This window comes from Dendrobates tinctorius, unplaced genomic scaffold, assembly GCF_039654945.1.
Source record: "Dendrobates tinctorius isolate UK_male_01 unplaced genomic scaffold, ASM3965494v1 ptg000129l, whole genome shotgun sequence".
Lineage (NCBI taxonomy): Eukaryota > Metazoa > Chordata > Amphibia > Anura > Dendrobatidae > Dendrobates > Dendrobates tinctorius.
Genome location: NW_027361797.1, coordinates 22558842 through 22581622, shown reverse-complemented (window position 1 = coordinate 22581622; position 22781 = coordinate 22558842). Strand labels below are relative to the sequence as shown.

At 43.7% G+C, this 22781-nt stretch overlaps 1 protein-coding gene across 4 annotated transcripts in view; it reads right to left on the bottom strand.

Annotated features, from left to right (window-relative positions):
• CLEC16A (C-type lectin domain containing 16A) overlaps positions 1–22781 on the bottom strand; it is a 411773-nt gene that overhangs the window by 239637 nt on the left and 149355 nt on the right. For all 4 annotated transcript variants that reach the window (XM_073542856.1, XM_073542853.1, XM_073542854.1 and 1 more), the window contains exons 11-12: positions 6334–6460; positions 2242–2342 (exon numbers count right to left, since the gene is read on the bottom strand). In XM_073542856.1, the coding sequence (XP_073398957.1) occupies positions 2242–2342; positions 6334–6460 (228 nt within the window). The remainder of the gene's footprint in view (positions 1–2241; positions 2343–6333; positions 6461–22781) is intronic.

The following is a 22781-nucleotide window of genomic DNA, read 5'->3' as shown; positions in this document are numbered from 1 at the left end:
TTGCAAATAGCGTCCTGCAGTTTATTAAAGGACTCAGTGCAATTTATTACATAATGGATTGGCTTTTTTTATTTTCTCCTGGCAAATATAGAAGAATCACAGCTCTACTCTGACAGCTTTATAATACAGGACAGTAGTATAATAGCAGCTCACAATAACTCACGAGTCTGCCCGAGCAGACACAACAACTGAGAAATCGCTTACGTAGGTATAAATACACTATAACTTATAATAGATAGGCTTTAGTACAGAGAAGTTGGGTCGAAATACATCAATTATGGCTAAATGTGATTTTAGGTGAGGAAATGTAAAATCTAGCGTCGATGTAATGTGTAATTATCACCTATTTGCTATTCTAACCTTGAATTTTGACAAAATTTGGACTAAAAAATTCTAAATTTTCAAATTCTATTTGCTTAAAGGGTTTGTTCGTTTATCTGATAAAAGTCTGCAGTTACTGTATGTCACTGCATACTCCTGAATCCATACAGTGTGAGGTAAGCATGCTGTCAGAGATCACCAGTGAGAGTGGGCAGCCATATGACGTTTGATTTTGCATACTTCCCGGCCACATTCCGACTAGCAATGTCTGGCTTTTCTTAATATAAGTGAAATGAGAGAATCTGAACAAGTCTAGCGAGCAGGTGATTACACGTATGCAGATCACATACTTGTGAACGCCCGTTCTCACTGGCGATACTGGTGAATCCTGATAGCATACACAAAGCACACTGCCAGGATTCAGAAATCTGCAGTCTCACAGAGCAACTGCAGACTTATCAGAAGACCGGACAAACTCTTGAAAGGGAACCTGTCACATTGTACATGCATCCGCTTTGGTATAGCGGAGCAGAATGATGTATCAGTTTGTTGGAAAAGGTCCAGTATACCTTTGTGTTTTATTTATTGTAATCCGTGATGTTTGAATACAGGAGTCCAGTGGGCGGTCCTACTCTGTGATTGACAGCTGTCTTTGCATGCAGAGTCATCACGGGAGACTGTCAATCACTGAACAGATCCGCCAACTGGACATGCCAGATTCCCTTTAACATTTAGAATACCAATCAAAACAATACTGAAAATGTCCTCGCGAAACCTCTTCAGTGAAATTCTTGTTGAAAAATGTTAAACATCTGACATCTCCACTCCGTAATCACTATGACATTCTTAAATACCTAAGAGTCAGTGATAAGCGGTCATAGAAGAGCGCTTAGGAAGCAACCCAGGGGCAGACAGAAATGTCAGGTCTCCACCGCAGCTCCAGCCGAAAACCTCCAATGGAGGATAGGAGCAATGAGAAAATGGAAACGGTCTTAGGAGCGCAGGAAAGAGACTCAGACAAGAGATGGGGTTAAACGACAACGCGTTTCGACAGAGAATCCATCTTCATCAAGTGGAAGTTACTTCCACCTGATGAAGACGGATTCTCCGTCGAAACGCGTTGTGGTTTAACCCCATCTCTTGTCTGAGTCTCTTTCCTGCGCTCCCAAGACCGTTTCCATTTTCTCATTCTTAAATACCTGACATTACTGGTTTGAGTAATAGGGTTTCACAGAATGTGGTCTTGGCTCTTAGAATGGACAAGTTTGGTTTGGGGTCGGTTCCTCCCTCGCTTACCACCCACTAGGACTGATTTCGCACCACTTTGCTTTCTGGCTTACCATAATGAATGGTTTTGCCTTAGTTACGTAGGATCACAGTGCCCCATTCGCACGTTTACTTGACTTTACTGTATGAGCCCGCTATATAAGGGACACCCCTTGTAGAAAAATTGTTTAAAACCTTAAAATAATTACAGAAATCCTAAAGTCTTTTTCTTAGTTTGTTTGAAGCTGTTATCAAATAACCAAATACGTCCAACACCCCCAAATACCAAATCACAAAAACAGTTTACCACCAGAGCCATTTGTAGAAACCTATCCCAACAATCGTAAGACAACCTTCAACGTCTGTGTGTTGAGAGATACCAGAAAAATATGCACATTTTAGGCATAAGCTTACAGGACCTTTATTTTTTATAGTTCTGTTTAGCTGTGCCAACACTTCCTTTGAGTATCGTAATGTGTTTTTAGAATGGGAAAAAAAGTTCTGCATGTGATTTCTTCTGTTTTATAAACAGACACGTAATGGAACATAGACGACCCCATAGTAATCCACGGGCTCCGTCTGCATCAGCCGAATGTCCAATCAGAAATGTGAACAGAGTCTAAAACCCACTATCATTTTAATACCTTCACTTACCATTATTATGGGACTTGGCATAAAGCAGACACAAGACAAATAGCGTATAGTAATCGTCATCTGTGCACTCCAGCGTACTGTAAACCAGGTCCAGGAAAGGCCTACGGAAGACACAAGGTTTACAAAGTCTCAGCAACAAGATGTGGAATTCAGGACATAACAAAAAAATGCATTTTAGACTGACAAAGTACGGAAATATAAAATAAACAGTGTGCACGGCTTAGTATGACCTTACGTCACACATACTACAAAAAGGAAAATGGGAAAGATGCATAAGTTTGGGCTCCCTTGTAGATTTGTGTTCTCAGGTAACTTTGATGAAGGTGTCAGACCTTAACTAGCCTGTTAGGGTTATGGCTTGTTCACCATCATCGCTAGGCAAGGCCAGGTGATGCAAATTTTCAAGCTTTATAAAAACCCAGCCTCCTCTAACCTTGTGCCAAAAAACAGCAGCCATGGGTTCTTCTAAGCAGCTGCCTAGCACTCTGAAAATGAAAATGGTGGAGGCCCACAAAGCAGGAGAAGGCTGTAAGAAGATAGCAAAGCGTTTTCAGGTTGCCCTTTCCTCAGCTTGAAGTGTAATTAAGAAATGGCAGTTACCAGGAAGAAGTGGAGGTCAAGATAAGGTCTGGAAAACCAAGTGTATGTAGAGATAAACCCTATGTATCCTGTGTAACCATCTGTGCCCGACTATGCAGACGTGCTCAAGCTGCTGTTTGTAGTAATCCCACAAGAGGGAGGCCTAGTGGACACTATGGAAGGATCCTCCTGGCAGGAGATATTCAATGTTTACAACGTTACTCATTTGTTTGGCCGAACATGCAACAGTTGTGCAATTCTTACAAGGGAAATGAATGGGAAAACAGGTGTTTTGCAAAAGTTGTTCCTAGTTACTTGAGTGTATTGGAGCAGGAAATTGTTACATGAGCAGAGCTGTGCAATAGTGATCTATAACTGGAGGATAACCGCATAACACATGGAACTCTTCAGTGATCAGTAGCTCCGAGTATCTCAAAATAGTAATATGATGAGATAAGAACCAGAATTATAAGCGCCAGACTTTACCGTACCATGTGTGCGCTGTTAAAGGGAATTTGCCATCTGGTCTCGACCTGATATACAGTATGGGGGAAAATACTCCGTCACAAGTGTAACATACTGATAGAAATCTCTATATCTAAAGCAAGACTTTTTCTCATTTATCTATTAGAGCCTGTGCACATGTTGCAGACTTGTCACATTTTTGTTGCATTTCAAAAAGCGACGCATGGAAAGGCATCCACATATAACCGCATGGCCTGCGTACCCAATGTTAAAGATAGGGTACGCAGGACGCATGCAGATGTAGGCGGAGCTGAAGGAAGAGGTGCGGCAGTGGGCGGGACTTAACGGAGGAACTACGCAGCCCTCCGCAGCGCTGCCGAACGCTAGTGTGAAACCAGCCTAAGGTTGCAGATTAAATACATTTTTCTTTCTATTAAACATATTATGTATTTAAGGCTTTGAAGCGTTCTTTTCACCCAGGAGGAAGCAATACAGGGGCTTTCCACACCCCCTTACCTTTGGGCGCACCACTCCTTGGTATCACATATATTATGCCATTACATTTTGTGGCATGTTACACTGTAAACAATCCATTAGGGCATATATTATTATACCGGGTTGCTGTTTATTTATGGTTTACTTATTTTCTGTTGTATAAGTGCACTTTTTAGTAGCGTTTTGAATTTTGGACACCTTGTTACTTTTGCAAGGATCAATCATTTATAAAGGGTGGGGGGTAGAATGAAGTAGCTTATCAGGGTGACTGGTTTCATGGTTTACATGATATGTGCCGTATATGCACTTTTTAAGCGTTTTTGGACATGGTTTATACTCATTTACTTTTCCAATAAAAGAAGTGAACAATTTCTAAGCCTGGTTTAGTGCACATGACCTACTGTATGTAGCTCATTTTCTTCTTCCAAATCATACTGAATCTTTTTAAATAGAATTATAAATCAATCTACATGGCTCATCCTGCTCTAAAACATGACACTATTAGATTGGATAGCGTTTTCATAGTCGACATTTCCTTTAATAAGGCACCCATCAGTAGGATCAACCCTCCTAAATTGTCTATATGGGCATGCAGGTGACAAAGTCAAACAGAATGATACCTTGTTATCTGCGATCTGATGTCTTATTCCCAAATTCATGTTTTTATTTTATATGTAAATGAGCCGTTAAGATCTATGGGCCGGACATAGATCTCTGAGAATCGGCCTCCAGAGTTTATTTTAAATGAAAGGAGTTACCAGTGTGAGACATGTAGGTCAGGAGATGTATACACTAAAAGGTTGAGACAAGAGCGCAATAGGGTCTTATCTGGGTAAAACGTATGAATTAAAAGGTATTTATACTCACCCTTTCCAAGAGAGAGTAAAGCCTGTATAATCAGTATGTCAGCCTGCTGCACGTCCAACGGTCCACAACGTTGACAGCAACAAAGATTCTTAGGAGTAAATTCTTGGACTTTAGGTGCGCTGCCAGACAAATTCCACAGCCACACAAGGTTAAAAAAATTAATGTCAACCCCTAAAGAAGTGTTATGCTTCGAAACGCGTAGGGAATAAAGGGTTAATTTTTTTAACCTTGTGTGGCTATGGAATTTGTCTGGCAGCGCACCTAAAGTCCAAGAATTTACTCCTAAGAATCTATGTAGGTCAGGAGAGCAGACTGTCAGTCATTACATGTCTCAATCTGGTAACACTCCCTTTTATTTAAAATAAGCTCTGGAGGAACATTCTCCATGTCCGGCCCATAGATCAGAATATTTACATATTAAGAAAAACACAGATTTGTCTGCAATAAGACATCTGATTGCAGATATCAAGTTATTTTATTCAGCTCCCTATGACTTACTTGCCCTTACAGGCGGCTTAAGAGGGGTCACCCTACTGACTGATTCCCTGTAAATACCATTACAGTCATTTATTAAACACACAGTATAAATGCACGGCTCTTGACGAGGAAACAAAAAAGCAAAAAGAAGTGGAGATCACACATAAATGTAGACTTGTGTTAGCATTGCTTGTTTAAAGCTGGAGAAAAGAAAACGAACAAGGAAAAAAAAAAATTACATTTGCCAATGTGTAATGGCCACCTTCTGCACCAGCTTGCCACGTCCAACCTATAAAAGGGGCTTTATCACTAACCACTACCACCCAGTCCCGCACGCTCGGTGCCTTGGGGTGATCCTCGAATCTGCACTCTCTCTTTCAAACCACATATCCAAGCCCTCGCCTCCTCCTGCCGCCTCAAACTCAAAAATATTTCCCGGATCCGCACATTCCTCAACCATGAAACCACAAAAACACTAGTGCACACTCTTATCTCCCGTATCGACTACTGCAACCTCCTACTCTGTGGCCTCCCCTCTAGCGCTCTGGCACCACTCCAGTCCATCCTACACTCTGCTGCCCGACTAATCCACCTGTCTCCCCGCTATTCCCCAGCTTCCCCCCTATGCCAGGCCCTTCACTGGCTTCCTAATGCCAAGAGGCTCCAGTTCAAAACCCTAACCATGACATACAAAGCCATCCACAACCTGTCTCCTCCATACATCTGTGACATGGTCTCCCGATACCTAGCCAAACGCAACCTTCAATCCTCTCAAGATCTCCTTCTCTAATCCCCCCTTACCTCTTCTTCCCATAACCGCATACAAGACTTCTCCCGTGCTTCCCCCATACTCTGGAACGCTCTACCGCAACACATCAGACTCTCATCAACAACGGAAACCTTCAAGAACCTGAAGACCCACCTGTTCTGACAAGCCTACAGCCTGCAATGATCCTCAGTCTACTGAACCACCACGTGACCCGCTCTACCCTCTCCTAGTATATCCTCACCCATTCCTGTAGACTGTGAGCCCTCGTGGGCAGGGTCCCCTCTCCTTATGTACTTGTGTGTCCCTTGTCTTACACATGTTTATTGTACTTGTCTATATATCCCTTTTCACATGTAAAGAGTCATGGAATAAATACATAATAATAACCGATGCTACTACAGTTGCAGCCCGTGTGCCGACAGTAGTTCATCGTTTCTTACCTGCTCTCACCGGCCTGCGCCCCAGCGGCGGCTGCACTCTTCTCCTCATCCGTTGTGTTCTCCTCCTTAACAGGCAGCATGGGCTTTTCTGCCACTTTTGATCTTTCCATGATCACCATTTCGATTTCTAGAAAATACAAAAAGACACAAATGACTTATTATTGACTGTACTGTCTCTTCTTTTTTGTATTACTGTGAATAAATCTTGTAAATAACAATTTTAGGAAGAAATCTGCCACAAAGCACTCTTTAAAGTGAGCCATAAATTTGGTAAATGCTGACGTAGCATTTCTGGCTTACAAAGTGCCAATATTTTTGACTAATCTGACGGGCCTGCCTTGTCCCGCCACGACTCTTCCTTTTTAGGTGGAGTGGAGTCAAACTGGTGAAAAAGACTCCTGAAGTCAACATTTTTTTTGCACAAACTCCCATTGCATAGAAGCTAGTTTTGTGCATTTTGAAAACTCTTACACCAGTTTTCTGGCATAAAAGCTTTGATGAATCTGCCCCAGTGCCTTTTCATGTGGTTTTCCCTTCCTTTCAGCTAATATTTGCCCTACATGAAAACAAATTTGGTTGCAACATGGAAATAGTTAATGAGCTGATGGATCCACAATTCTCTGCATCTACAGTTAATATGTTCATTTCATAACTGTGTACTGTGAATGGGATGTGATTGGAACCTAAACAAAAGTATATTAGATTGTGCTCAGGATATAACCAGTGTAAGAGATGCAGCTTCAGGTATAATATGGTCTGTGGTCATAAAACACGAGAATAAAACATGACCTGTACTACAGGAATCACCATAAACATATAACAAAGTTACGCATATATCTCAGTGCGCACGTTCATTCTGGACTGTGACTTCATGTGCATTGTAGATTGTTTACGTTGGTCATGTTGGAGTTGTGCCCTATTTTTATACAGGAAAGATGTATATCTTTGTACCGTGTTAGCCAGTAGAAAGAAAAATATTCAGAATTGAGAGTCCTCAGTGGTTGATACCTTGTAATGGCTAACTGAAAAGATGGTAACACATTGCAAGCTTTCGAGACTACTCAGGTCTCTTCTTCAGGCTAGACTAATACAAAATCTGAAGAGTCACATATTTATGCACAATACAACACCGAAAAAATGCAATGGATAAGACAAGTGACGTGAAGCAGAACTATCAATATGTGAGAGGGAGAAACATAAATATTGGACCAGTACATAGATAAGGAGTCCGGATGTTTTATAGTCCTCTGATTGGGGTCTCCTAATGTGTTGTGATGCCCCCACCAGGTCTTGAAAGCAAATTCCTTAATTGATGTAAAAAGACATAAATCCATGCGACACATTCATTCCAGCACTGACAGTGTCAAAGGTCGTCATAAATTTATACTCCCAAACACGTCTCTCTCTCTGAGATGTGAAGTTACCTTTCAATACCAGTAATTTCATATCCATGTTGCTGTGATCAGGGATATAAAAATGTTTTGCCACAGGTAGATCCATTCTTTTTTCTCTTTTGTGTGACGATGAGCATTCATCCTTGTTCTAAGCTTTTGCCCTGTCTCCCCCTGATCACAGCAACATGGATATGAAATTACTGGTATTGAAAGGTAACTTCACATCTCAGAGAGAGACGTGTTTGGGAGTAAAAATTTATGACTACCTTTGACACTCTCAGTGCTGGAATGAATGTGTCGCATGGATTTATGTCTTTTTACATCAATTAAGGAATTTGCTTTCAAGACCTGGTGGGAGCATCACAACACATTAGGAGACCCCAATCAGAGGACTATAAAACATGCGGACTCCTTATCTATGTACTGGTCCAATATTTAAGTTTCTCCTCTCACATATTGATAGTTCTGCTTCACGTCACTTGTCTTATCCATTGCATTTTTTCTGTGTTGTATTGTGCATAAATATGTGACTCTTCAGATTTTGTATTAGTCTAGCCTGAAGAAGAGACCTGAGTAGTCTCGAAAGCTTGCAATGTGTTACCATCTTTTCAGTTAGCCATTAAAAGGTATCAACCACTGAGGACTCTCAATTCTGAATATTGCCCTATTTTTAAGATTTTCTATAGGATCTCATTACATAAACAAAAGGTGAAGCAACATTCAGTAGAATTTGCAGCTTCAGCACAAAGTTTCATTCCTGTGATGCCATGTTTCAGCTTTAGGCCTGTAAATACGCTTTATTATAGCTTAGAATCGAAATATGGCATCATGGGAATAAAACTTCTTGCTGAAACTGGGGGAGGAAGAAATGTTACACTTCAAGTAACCCACTAGTAGTCAAAAAAACAAATTAAAGAGACCCCCCTACTAGTTACAGACCTTTATTTCAATACTATAAAAAGGCAGAGCTAACACTTACACACGAATTATAAAATAGTAAAGCCTCTAACTAGAGCACTGAGACCTCTCATAAGTACAGAAAGGATCCATGTTCTGTTATCCCCACCTATCACTAGGACCTTCAAGGGTCCATGTTCTGTTATCCCCACCTGTCACTATGACCTTCAAGGGCCCATGACCTGTGAACCCAACTTATCATTATGACCTCCAAGGGTCCATGCTCTGGTGATCCCAACCTATAAATATAACCTTCACAATTCCATGGTCTGTGATCCCCACCTATCACTATGAACTTCATGAGTCCATGCTCACATATCAATATGATCTTCAAGGGTCCATGTTCTCTCATCGCCACCTATAAAACCTTTCACGAGTCCATGCTCTGTGATCTCCACATGTCACTATGTATGGACCTTCACAGGTCCTTTACTCTGTGATGCTGACCTATTACTATGACCTTCACAAGTCCATGCTGCTGGGCAGCAAGGTGGCTCAGTGGTTAGCGCTGCAGCCTTGCAGCGCTGGAGTCCTGGGTTTGAATCGCACCAAGGACAACATCTGCAAGGAGTTTGTATGTTCTCCCCGTGTTTGCGTGGGTTTCCACCGGGCACTCCGGTTTCCTCCCACACTCCAAAGTCATACTGATAGGGAATTTAGATTGTGAGCATAACTGTAAAGCGCTGCGGAATATGTTACCGCTATATAAAAATAAAGATTATTATCCCCACCTAGAACTATAAACATCACTACTTTTGCTCCCATTAGAAATAGGAAGAGAGACAATCAGAATGCAATGCAGTCTATAGACAATCAAACAAAGTAGAGGGAGGCTGATGAGACCTGAAGGGGCATAAAAGTCTCTATTAAATATTTTTACATGCCCTATCACAGTATCTGAGCTGTAACCAGAGGTTCACTTTAAGCCTTAATCATTAATCTGGTCTCCGATAAACCAGTTTGATGCTTTCAGAAAGTCTACAATTCTTTTTTTCCATAATAACATCTTTCACTTGATCTTCTCAACTATCTACCTTCTTGGTTTAGATTCTCCCAAGAGAAATATTTTCTACTAATCCTATGGTAGCAGAAGAGCAACAGAGTGTAATCCAGCTCCCTGTGTATAATGATCAACATTAACACTCCATGATAGGAGGCCCGAGAGGAAGGAGAAAGTGACGGATGCCTAAACCATGATGTTGTCTCAGTGTGAAGACTATGAAATATAATGAAAGAACTTGCATAAAAAAAAAACTAAGAAAGAAACTATGAATTACAGCATATTTTCTATGTAATGGTCAGAATACTTCAGAAGAATTCCGAGCAGCATTTCTGAATGTAGACTTGTAAATTGCAGGTTTAAAGTCAAATAATAATTAACCATGGTTAATAGCCTTAGGCTGGGTTCACATGTAGCGGAACTCTCGGGGAAATTACCGCGAGAATTCCGGAATTCCAATGCGTGGGAAAATCGCATTTTAAATTCCCGCGATTTTCCCACTGAAAAACTAGCATTTTGCAAGTGTAATTAGCTTGCAGAATTGCTAGCGTTTTCCAAGCGATCTGTAGCATCACTTGAAGAACTGATTGACAGGTTGGTCACACGTCAAACATAGTGTTTGACGAGTGTGACCAACTTTTTACTATTGAGGCGGCCTATGCGGCATCAATAGTAAAAGATAGAATGTAAATAATAATAAAAAAAAAAATATATATATATATATATATATATATATATATATATATATATATATATATATATATATATAGTTATTCTCACCTTCCGACGTCCCGCGCAGCCTTCCCGCCTCTCTCCACGCTCCCGGTCCCAGTAATCCTTTGCGACAATTACCGCAATGACGTCCGTTCTCGCGGGATCGCGACGTCTCGCGGTCATTCGTCGCGCGAATGACCGCGAGACTTTGCGATCCCGCGAGAATGGACGTCATCGCTCGCAAAGTCTTACTGGGACCGGGAGCGTGGAGAGAGGCGGGAAGGCTGCACGGGATGTCAGAAGGGGAGAAGAACAATATTTTTTATTTTTATTTTTTTTTTTAATCAGATAGTTTTTATTAAAAGTTTTTGAAATGACAGGCATGTACAACTTACAACATGTTGTCAAACATTCCCTTCCCCCATAACACCCCCCTCCCTTTGTCCGATGGCATGGACTGGTACATAGCGAATAAACCCAATTGTATCACACAACCATATCATATGAGAAAAGGCGATTAACAACCGACAGGAGACCACCTCCAGGGCCCACCCACTAATCCAGAAGATTCGAGGCAGCCAGGCTGGGAATCTCCAACCATCCCTCCCATATTTTCCCAAAAATATGCGGCACACCCCTCCTAAGGTACACAGACTTTTCCCTATATAATATTTGGTTCAACCTATTAATATATTCTTTTCTTGAGGGGATTTTGGCAGAAATCCAGTGATAAGCTATCAGCTTTCGGGCCACAAATAGCATTCTGGCCACAGCAATTTTAAGGTATTGATCCCCTCCCACCTCATCAACATAACCCAGAACACAAATCATGGGGTCCCTGGGAATATCCTGTCCCGTGACCAAGTGTATAAGGCCAAGGACCACGATCCAAAATATCTGCAGGCAAGAGCATGTCCACATCATATGTAAAATGTCCGCATTATCTGTCGTGCACTTGGGGCGCCTTGAATTCGACCGCAACCCTCTATTGAACAACCATTCGGGAGACCTGTATGTCCTATAGAGGACATATAGCTGAGACAGGCGGCCAGGCTCACTAAGAGACAATCTGGGAATCATCTGTAGAATCGAGTCCCACTGCTCCGCTGATATCGTACCCAGCTGTTGTTCCCACTTTATCAGTGCGCTAATAGGATGCCTTGACAGGACCTGTCCAAGTAAGCCACCATACACCATTGAAATCAGTCCTCTGGTGGACCCCTGCATACCGAGCCTATGGATAAGGACGTCGTGGTGTATGGTTAGGTCAACTTTTTTGCTCTGCACCATATACGAGTGACGCAGCTGCAAATATTGATAAAACAGAGCGTTGGAGGGGAAATTCCCGTCCCAATTGCTCGAAAGTTTTAAAAACCCCTCCCTCCACCAGCTGCGACACCCACCATATGCCAATCCGCCTCCAGTGAGCAAAGCCTCTGAGCGTTTTCATACATGGCAAATGCAGATTGTCCCATATGGGAGAGTACTTTGTAAGACCACGTATTCCTCTCAGCTGCCTCAGCTTATCCCATACTCTAACCATTAGAAGCACCGTAGGAAACCTGAATGCAAGGGATCGAAATCTACCCGACTCCAGACTCGACACCAGTGATCCCCGTCCCACTAGAAATTGAAGGATCTTCTGACCTCCCACCAAATCCGCCAACTCGCCCTCCATCCCTCCTGCTACATGCTGGCACTGGGAAGACAAAAAATAAAGCCATGGGTTGGGCAACGCAAGTCCCCCCTCATCCTTAGGTTTTTGCAAGTGTTCAAGTTTAATTCTCGCGCCTTGTTTCAGCCAAACGAGCTCTCTAAAAATCATATTAATTTTATGAAACCTGTTCTGAGGAAGCCAGACAGGGGAATTATGAAGGACATATAAGAGTTGCGGCATAACTACCATCTTCAACAGATTCACTCTTCCCACTACAGAGAGGTGTAACTTTGCCCAGGCCTTAACCTTCTGTTTGATCCTGTCCAACAACGGGACAAGATTTAGACTCTCATAGTCTGTCAGCTTATTGGATATTTTTATGCCCAAATATTGAAGGGACGTTGCAACCGGCACACCTACCACACTGCAGGAGCTTGAGTCCAATGGGAGGAGCGCAGACTTCTCCCAGTTAATAACCAGACCCGAGACCTTCCCAAATACCCCAAGAAGTGTCATCGTGTTTTGTAATGATCTGTCCGCGTCCGCTAAAAATAACAACAGGTCATCCGCATATAGTGCTACCTTCTCCTCATGCTCCCCATACCGGAATCCCTCTATGCCAGTATCCAATCTTATCCTGGAAGCCAATGGCTCCACCGCGAGAGCAAACAGCAGCGGGGATAAAGGACATCCCTGTCTTGTTCCTCTATGAAGCGAAAAAGGATTAGACAACTGACCATTAGCCCTCAGCCGAGCGCTCGGCTCCGAGTATAAGAGCCTGACCCAGCCAATAAAGCCCGGGCCAAAGCCCATACAGTGAAGCGTCGCCCATAGATAGTCCCACTCCAAACTATCAAATGCCTTAGCGGCGTCTAGGGACAGAACCACCCTCTTCCCGGCATTATCAGCCCTCACCTGCATATTCAGATATAATCTCCTAATATTCATAGCCGTCGATTTGTTGGGCATAAACCCCGTCTGGTCGGGGTGTATCAACACAGCTACTACCTTTGAGAGTCGAATGGCCAGGACCTTCGCTAAAAGTTTAATGTCTAGCGTCAACAGGGAGATGGGCCTATACGACGCAGGCAGAGTTGGGTCCTTATCCTTTTTCAACAGTACGGCAATGACAGCTTCTCGCATAGACGGTGGGAGAGCACCCCGTTCCAGACTATCATTAAACACCGTCAATAGAGCAGGGAGCAATACCGTTCTATACCGTTTGTATACCTCAGCTGGCAACCCATCTACCCCAGGTGCCTTACCATTGGACATGGTTCCCAGAGCCTCCTCCAACTCGTCCAGACTTAGAGGTCTATCTAGAGAGCGTCTGTCCTCAGGAGTCAACCTTGGGAGATTGGCAGCCTCCAAAAAGTAAACAACATCCTCTGTCGGGGCCCTAGCATGTGAGGAATACAAGTCAGCATAAAAAATCTCTAGAATTTTTAAAATCCCCGGTGCGTCAGTGAGCAGTCGCCCATTCACATCCTGAAGACCCGCTATAGCCGCAGACCCTCTCTGTGCCGATGTCACGACAGAAAGCAAATGCCCCACACTTTCCGCACTCTCAAAATATTGAGTAGATTGAAACAGCCGTTTTTGCGCCGCCGCCTCTAATGTCTGTTTGGTCACCTTTGACTGCACCTCCCCCAATCGCTTCCGAGTGGCAGGTGTGCTCTGTGTTGCAAGGGCCCTTTCCGCATCCTCCAGTTCCCTAAATACAAGTTGTGATTTTACCCTGGAGGCGGTCTTTATTTTAGAAATCTCTCGTATGTACATTCCCCTTAAGTACGCCTTTAAGGCCTCCCAGATGATCCCACTAGAAGCCGAGCCTCTATTAAGATTAAGATATTCCTGCAACTCAGGGATAAAGCCGTCATTCTTATCGATTAGCTGCAGCCAAAACGGGTTAAGGCGCCAGAGAGGTCTATCATTCCTCCCGTTCCCGCCCCCCCCAAGCATGACTGAAACAGGCGAATGATCAGATACTGTTCGCGCCAAATATTTAACCTCTAAAGTTTTACCCAGCATAAGATCATCACCCAGGGCCAGATCGATGCGAGACAGGGAGGAGTGAGTAGAGGAGAAGCACGAGAATTGACGGACGCCAGGGTTACGGCATCTCCACAAGTCGGTCAAAGCTATCTCCCGCACGAGAACCCCAAATGGCGTAAGATTACCTCCCAGCCTCAGAGGTTCATGGCTACCCCTGTCCCAATGTGAATCCAGAATATTATTAAAATCTCCCACCACCAAATGCTGAACCCCCGGAAAATCTCTCAGAATGGCCAGAACTTTATAGATAACTCTACTGCTATAAGGCGGAGGTATATATATAGATGTCAACACCAGTGGGGTGGAAAAGATTGTACAAGATAAAAGGACGAATTGCCCCTCTGTGTCCACCACCACCCGGTGGCACTTAAATTGAGTCCTGGAGTGAATCAATATACTAACCCCCCTAGAGTATTGGGAATGAGTAGAGTGAAAGCCCGCCTGTACCCATCTCTTATCCAGGATTCCCAGCGTCTCCTGTGTGAGATGCGTCTCCTGCCAACAAACAACCGCCGGCTTCTGGTCCGCTATGAAGGAGAATATGGCCTGTCGTTTTACTGGCGACTTCAACCCCCTGACATTCCAACTAAGTATCTTAAAATCAGCCATTATCGTACCATAGCATATTGCCTACCATCTCCCCCCCGGCCGTACCATAGCCAATATTGAAATGTACAAGTATGCCAAAGGACATTTTGAACCCAATCCTTCCCCCCTCCCCCCAAAAAACACCCTCCAACAATTCCTTGGGCTGAACCAAGGGTGCAACAAGTAAGGGTACTGTCGAACCCTTCCACCCCATTCAGCAGGCGCTTCAATTCCTGTTCACTACCCGCATTTGACAGGATATAACCCCACAGCACTTTGCATTTTCCCTTATCCGTATTCAGACTAAGGCCCCACAAGGACCACAAATTCTTAAAAAAAGAACAGCATATAACAGAGTAATAAAAGAATAAATAGAAATATAACTTCTTAGGCAGTCCATTGCATCAGGACCGCAGACTCCAACCGCATGACTCCATAACAACTAAGCAGGTCAAGAAACCATCAGCCACATTCCTGCTCCTCTCCTTCCTCAATTGTCGCTCGTTAAGGTCCAACCAGTCCACAGCTTCCCTGGGGTCCAGAAAAAAGTGGCTTTTATTCCAGGCCTCAACATGCAATTTAGCCGGGAAAAACATGGAGTACTTGACACCACAGGCTCTCAGACGCTTCTTGATGTCTATGAACTTCGCTCTCATCTTCTGAACTTCCGGCGAAAAGTCCGGGTAAAAGGAGACTCTGGATCCCTCCATTGTAAGGTCAGGGTCTTCTCTCGAGTATCTAAGGATAACGTCTCTGTCCCTGTAATGAAGGATTTTAGCCAGCACAGGTCTTGGTGGATGACCAGGGAGGGGGGGCCGAGTCGGGACTCTGTGTGCTCTTTCCACTGCATACAGGTGTGTTAGATTGTCCACACCTACTGTTTCTTTAAGCCATGTTTCAATGAAGGCAGTAGGATTCTTTCCCTCACAGCGCTCTGGCATGCCCACAATACGAACATTATTCCATCTGGATCTATTTTCAAGGTCATCAGTTTTAGCCCAGACAACTGCCATATCCTTCTTGAGCTCTGTACAGTGCTGTCCTGAGTCAGAGGCCGAATTCTCCACAGCACCCATACGCTTTTCCAGCTGGCTTGTTCTGTCTCTAACACTGTGCAGGTCATGTCGCACAGTCTGCATGGACTCCTGCAGAAAGCCCAGTTGCGTCAGGACATGTGAGATCGCAGTCCCACAGTGCACCACTGCCAGCATTACATCTTTGTTGGTGGGCTCGTCTGGAACTTGTAATTGCAAGGCTGTGAGGTGCTGTTTATTTCTTTCCACCAGATCACTCCAGCTAGGCTCAGCTCCCTTCCCCCCCTGCACTCTAGCATGGGCAGCCTCCTCCTCTTCCCCCATTCCCGGGCTCATGTCCTCTGCCACAGTCTCCTGGTCCATATCAGAGTCCTGGAGAGACTCCTGTTCTGCCTCAGCCGTGCGGGCAAAGCGCTGCAGCCTGGCCGCCACTGCCCTGTTCCTAGCCGCGCTGTCTTCTGCGGCCTCCTCTAAGGCACGCGCTGTGGCGGCGGCGCCATCTTGGCTCCCCGCTCCGGCCTCTCCTGCCACCCTTCTCTGACCTCTTTTCCCCATATCCTGGGGTGAAGCAGCGATCTCCGGTGCCCCGCGGTGTCCACCGACTCCGGTGCAGCCTCCAGGGGTTATACTAGCCGTGCTGTGGGGACGAAACGGCTGAATGAAGCAGGTATATGCGGGAGCTCAGCGGGCACACGTCCTCCTCACATGCCGCTCAGGCCACCCCTAATATTTTTTATTTTAAATTCTATTTTTTACAGGGATATGGTACCCAAAGCCCGGAGGACAGTCTCCTCTCCTCCGGACCGTGGGTACCATCCGCAAATGTTCTGCTTACTTTTCGCATGGTGGGCACAGCCACATGAGGAAAATAAGCAGAACAATGCATTCCTATGGGTGCGGGATCGCCGCGATTCCGCAAAATTATTGAGCATGCTGCATTTTTTACCGCGAAGCGATTCCGCAACTGTAAAAACCGCAGCATTAGCACAGCATTGCGGAATCCCATAGGAATGCATGGGATGCTTATTTTTCGCGGTAAAAACCGCCGCGGAAACGCGGAAAAAAAATGCCACGTGTGAACTCAGCCTAAAGATTACTCTATAAACCCTGTGAGAATATATTGTATATTATCAACCTGCTCTAAACTGCTCTGTCGTCACATTCAAGATAGTTTTCTGAAGATACTTATCCAAAACAATGATGATGAACTCCTATGCTGCTGAATTTGCCAAAACTTTGCTTTCTTTGTCCTGTAATGTTAATTTCAGATGCACTGTTGCAATGGAAAAGCAGAAAAAAAATTACGTGTTTATCATGGTAAACTATTAATAAGTAGCAGCATATTACATTTCCCAAATATATGGTAGACTTCCATTTTTAACATTCAGTATTTCTGTCCAGGATGCTGACTAGGCCATGGTAATGTTTCATTCATAGTGCTGAAATGTAGCTAATGGAGGACGCCACATCATTAGGAATACAACGTTCCACCAGTGTAGTCAGCACCCCTGACCAGATCGCCATGAAAAATTCCTGAAGAAAGCACATGGGAGGTTTTACACATAGCTGTAAGAAAAAACACTAAGGTTTTTTTCCGGAAATTTTGACACAAAACATGCAGATGCCCGATTTTAGCTGTAGTTCAATAGTGGGTTTTCAAAAGTAAAAAAACCATACAATTTATTAGTTTTTAGCACTTTTAGAGTGTCGGGGCTTAGAATTTTTTTTCCTTACGCTTCTCTATAAATTAAGAAAACTGTATGAATAAATCACAGTAAAAAGGTAAGTTTGTTTGGTTATGTGCACAGTTTCTTTTTGCCAAGTTTTCGGAACAGAAAAATCAAAGTTTTTAAAGAGTTTTGCGATTCGGTAAAATACTGCTCAGCTTCAGCTCCAAAAACTCCTTGTAAAACTTCATGTGCACATAGCCTAAATGTAGGATCCTGGCTGAAGAGATCGACTTGTCGCTGACAGATGGACTCACACACCTTGATCAAAATGTGTGCTAAAACACCAGACGTGTGCTAAAACATTCCAGCTTAAAAAGTATATTAATTTATTTTAAAGCTCCATTAATTTCTGGGTGCTGTGCATGTGAAGAGGGTTCCCATATTAGTAATTCTATGCATATAGTAAATGTATACGTATACTTTAGTGAAATCAACCTTTCAAGCCCTGGAGATGCTCGGCTAATCCAAGAAGTAGGGCCGATTGCTCTTGATACCTGTAGGCCTTATGGCTCAGATTGTTAGGGAACAGGTTAGACATTCATCACTTTTTCGCAAAAGGTACAACGTGTGCATGACGCCTCGCACTACAAAGTTTTCTTTGTGGTCTGCTGAAGAACAAACTACAATCTTGGGTTCTGTACGCACGGTGTTTACCAGTGTCCATCAGATGTAGATAGTACATTGTGAAGATCGATTTCCCGTTTAATTTTTGAAAGGTCCTTTGGAAATGCAATGGGCTCCTACTTGGTTTTTCCTTTATGAGAATCCGTGATCGATCTGCCCCTTTGTCTTAGAGGCCACATGTCAGGATAGACCTAGGACAAACCGTGCACGTTTTAAAGCAGGTTGCAGGAAGATACACATTTATCAAGAGTTCTGATATATAGGACAAAATGGAAATCTCACAAATGAAAGCTCCAGGAAGCTACAGTTTACGTATAGACAGGTCACAATACAATGAGGTCATCTAACAAAGATATTTGCGTTACTTACAATGGTGCCAAGTTTAACTTACAAATGGCTAAAAAGTGTCCAACACACCCCACTGGCTTATAATGGAAGCCATCAAGTTGATGCTTGACAAATTTTGAAAATTGGCATCAAAAGGCAAGGAAGGCGTGAGGAAACAGCCTTGAAATAGCCGAGACCAGACGTGCCCTCTGCGCGGCTCCTGCTGTATTGCTGTTAACCTACATTTATTCTAGAAATAATCCAAGCTATAATCCTGGATAATTTCCCACCGATCTATGGCAAAGATGGAGGGGCCCACTGTATACCCGTTGGTAGAAATCAGCAAATTTGCAGAATCAGCCATGTCAGTACTCCATGGCCATGAACAGCCTCCTATCTGCCGACATCCCTGACTGGTGTTTTGATTTGTCAGCCTTCATCTTGTGTCGTCACACTGCAACAATGTTGACTAATCAAAAGAGGAGCCGCAGATGTTGCAAGGTGGTAGGTGATTTGCAGGGGGGCTCCCGTCTGATGACCAGGCAACACTAGTATGGCCACTAGATCAGGGTCCTGGATAGGATTTGCCTATCTCTACCTGTTGGTGTTACACTCCCGTGCACAGGTATTTGCAAGCCTGAGCAGAGCTTGCCTGTTCATCGGCACCATTTTACTCCCAAGACTTACTAGCACCCTCACTGGGTGTGAGCAGAGGGATTCCTCACATGGAAACCTATGCAGTCTACTTGCTGTGAGCCGGAGTAATAGCCTCCATGTGGTGAGTGTAGTCTATTCAGCATTGCAATCCTCACAGTATTCACCTTGAATAAGCTCACTTGGTATAGGCATTGCTACATACATGTGTGTAAAGTGTTGAAAGCTGCAAGATTACCTAAATAATCACTTTTGATTACCAACCTGTATCTGTACATTAGCAGGCTGGGCCAGTTCTCTACATTCTTTTGTATAAAAGCTCATCCTCCAATTTGTCTGGACGGACATTGCACAATCTACAATTCCAGTTAATTTCATGTTTACAGGGGTACATTCCTGGCTGTCTTTTGGTATGTCAAGATGTGCTAACTGTGAGACCCCAGTGGACACCTCAAACTCCATATTATTATTATTATTTTTTTTTTTTTTTTTCACATACTTTGCAACTCAAAACCCCCACAAGATGCCACAAAAAGTCCTCAGCAGCATCTGGAAAGCTAAAGAAGTTTGCATGCATGTCTACCTGAGATGTAACCAAGTCCTCTACATCACAAGCCCAGGGAACAACAACCCACCCAAGATCACCTCTCGATCCAGACACTGGAACGGGCAAGTCCAATTACTTACAGCCCATTGCTAAATAAAAATCAATGCTTACCAACAAGATATAAGAGGTGGGAATACACATGGGCCTACAACAGGATTGATCTGCATACCCTGAGGGAATGTGATAAGAACTTCAAACAGCAGATATCCCAATTATAGGGCAAAACTCATTCCCTGATGACAGTTCCTTCCAGCAGTGGAAAGGCAGAAAACATAAGGGGCATTTACACTACAAGATAATCAAGAACAAGAATTGTTAAAAACGCTCATTTCACAATTATCTTGCCGTGTTGACAGGCTGCCGATCACTCGAGGAATGAGCAAAACAATCATTCATCAGGTGAAACAATCATCTGTACAGCATAAAAGATCACCGTTCTCAGCAGTGCATCGCCATCGTCCTGTGTAAACAGGAATCGCACTGCCAAGAACTATGGCAGTCTATGTGCACTGAGCGATCTAGTATAGATCATTCAGTATGCATCATTTGCTTAGGTCTGCCTGTGTCAACAGGCATTCAAACGACCGTATCAGGCCACCGGTTAGACCATGTACCTTTAGAGAACTGGCTGCACAGGAACAGTATTCAGATTCTCTGGGCTGCAGTGCATGCCAACAGCGCAAAGCTTTGTGGAGAAATTGATCAAGGAACTTTCCTATACACTTCCATTTTCAGTAGCCTACGCAGAGGATGTCTAGGTTTACATGAAGAGACAGAAGGATATTCAGAAGACTACATTCACAGATTTGTGGTTAGTTCTCTAAAATGTTTGGAACAACCTCCCGCTGCTTCAATTAGTGTATTACATGGAACTGTTGCCTTTGCTGTTTCAAAATCTCAAGTAAGACTTATTTGTAAGGGTGATTGCAATATGGTGGTGGATCCGGTCATGAATGATTGGCATTCGACTGTTCAGCGGGATAGAACCCCGTGACCTAAACAATCTTGGTATTTCTGACAGACATGAGGTGGATGGATGTCTTTTGTCACAACACCCAATATCGTTAACCTAAAAAGTGCTTACAATAACTTTACAGTGCTAAATTAGGGCCAATCGGCACATACAGTATTTACCAAATCAGTGGTCGTTTGATAGGCCATTTACGCAGGCAGACTGCACTTTGGAGGCGCACTAAATGATCTGTACTGGATCACTCAGTGTGCATAGGCTGCTATAGTTCTTGGCAGTGCAAGTCCTGCTATCAGAGGACATGTGCTGCCGAGAATGATATTTTTTGTGTAAACAAAAATGATTTTGCTCATTTTTCGGGTGACTGGCAGCTTGTTTTGATTGCAAAATTATCGTGAAAATAGCATTCATGATAATCTTGCACTTTAAATGGACCTTTCATCATGCAACACTCTTAGCCATCATTCTTTACCTCACATTGATTATAGGTTTAGTAGTGATGAGTGAGAATGTCACACTGTGACAGTCTTCAAGGAAGGGGTTGCCTTAAACTCTCCCTGGACCCGAGACCTTAATTATCCCTGTCCCGGGCGTAGTATTGAAGGTAGAGAGGCCCGAATGTTCAACCTTCCTATGCTCCTGTTAAACTCGGATTGTGTCCCCTTCCCTACCCCATGAAGCATAGGACAGAGATGTAACGTAAACAAGACACACAACCAAACAGAAATAACAGAAAACCTCTATCATACAAAAGCACTAACCAACAATACGGAGGAGCAAAGGGACAGGGAGGAATAAACTAAATAGAAACAGGGACCAGGAGATAAACACTCACATACTGCAGCAAGCCAAAGAACACCTCTACAACAACTCTATTCCAACCACTTAGATTTAGCACACAGTACAGGAAGATGAATCTTTCACCAGCAGGGACAAGATGGTGTGACCAGTTTATATAGGAAGAGGTAATTACCAGATCAAAAGCAGCTGAAATGGAGCTGCATGTTTCTGACCAGCATAGAAAATAGAACTACACTTACCGGTAGTTGGGTTTCTAAGACCCTCCACAACAGCACATAGGAGGTTGCCTCCCCATCCTGATTAGGGACAGGAAACAAGAGGTTAAATAGCCCTCCCCTTCCTCTAATCCCCAGTGTTTTCCAAGGACCACAAAGTGAATGCTTGAAATATTATCTATTCACATAAGTCACATGAACAAAATTTTGTTAGGGGGGGGGGAATTTACCCGTGCTGTCGTGGAGGGTCTTAGAAACCCAACTACCGGTAAGTGTAGTTCAATTTTCTCGAATCCCCTCCACGACAGCACATAGGAGGTATACCAAAGAATAATGGTTTAGGGAGAGACCACGGCTTGCAGGACTTTCCTGCCAAAGGCTAGATCTCATACTGACATAAGATCTAATCTATAATGCCTTGTGAAGGTATGGACTGAAGACCAGGTCGCGGCCTTGCAGATCTGCTCAATGGATGCATCAGCTTTTTCTGCCCAGGAGACGGAGACAGCTCTGGTGGAGTGGGTTTTCAGGTATACCGGAGGAGGTAGATTCTAACTTTTATAAGCGGCCGTTATCGCTTTTTTGATCCAGTTAGCTAAGGAGCTTTTGGACGCTTTCTTCCCCTTGTTTGGTCCGCCATACTGAACAAAGAGATTCTGATCTTTCCTCCAAAGTTTTGCCTCTTCCAAATAGGTCAGAACTGCTCGCCGGACATCCAGTGAATGGAAGCCTCTTTCTCTCTCGTCCCTCGAGCTATCACAGAAGGAGGGCAGTATTATTTCCTGGCATCTGTGGAAATCTGAAGACACTTTTGGCACAAAGGAAGGGTCTAGCCAAAGAATTAGCCTATCGTCCAGAATTTTTAGATAGGGTTCTCTGATGGACAGAGCCTGAATTTCTCCCACTCTCCTTGCTGTTATAAGGGCTACGAGTAGTGCTGTTTTCCAGGATAGTTTATCTGGGCCTGGACGATAGGTTCAAATGGAGGGTTCGTTAGACCCTTTAGTACTATATTCAGGTCCCATGTCGGGGCCATGTTGGATTTATTTGGATGGATTCTGGAAGCTGCCGACATAAACCTCCTGATCCATCGATGCTCTGCCAGGCTTTGATCGAAGAAC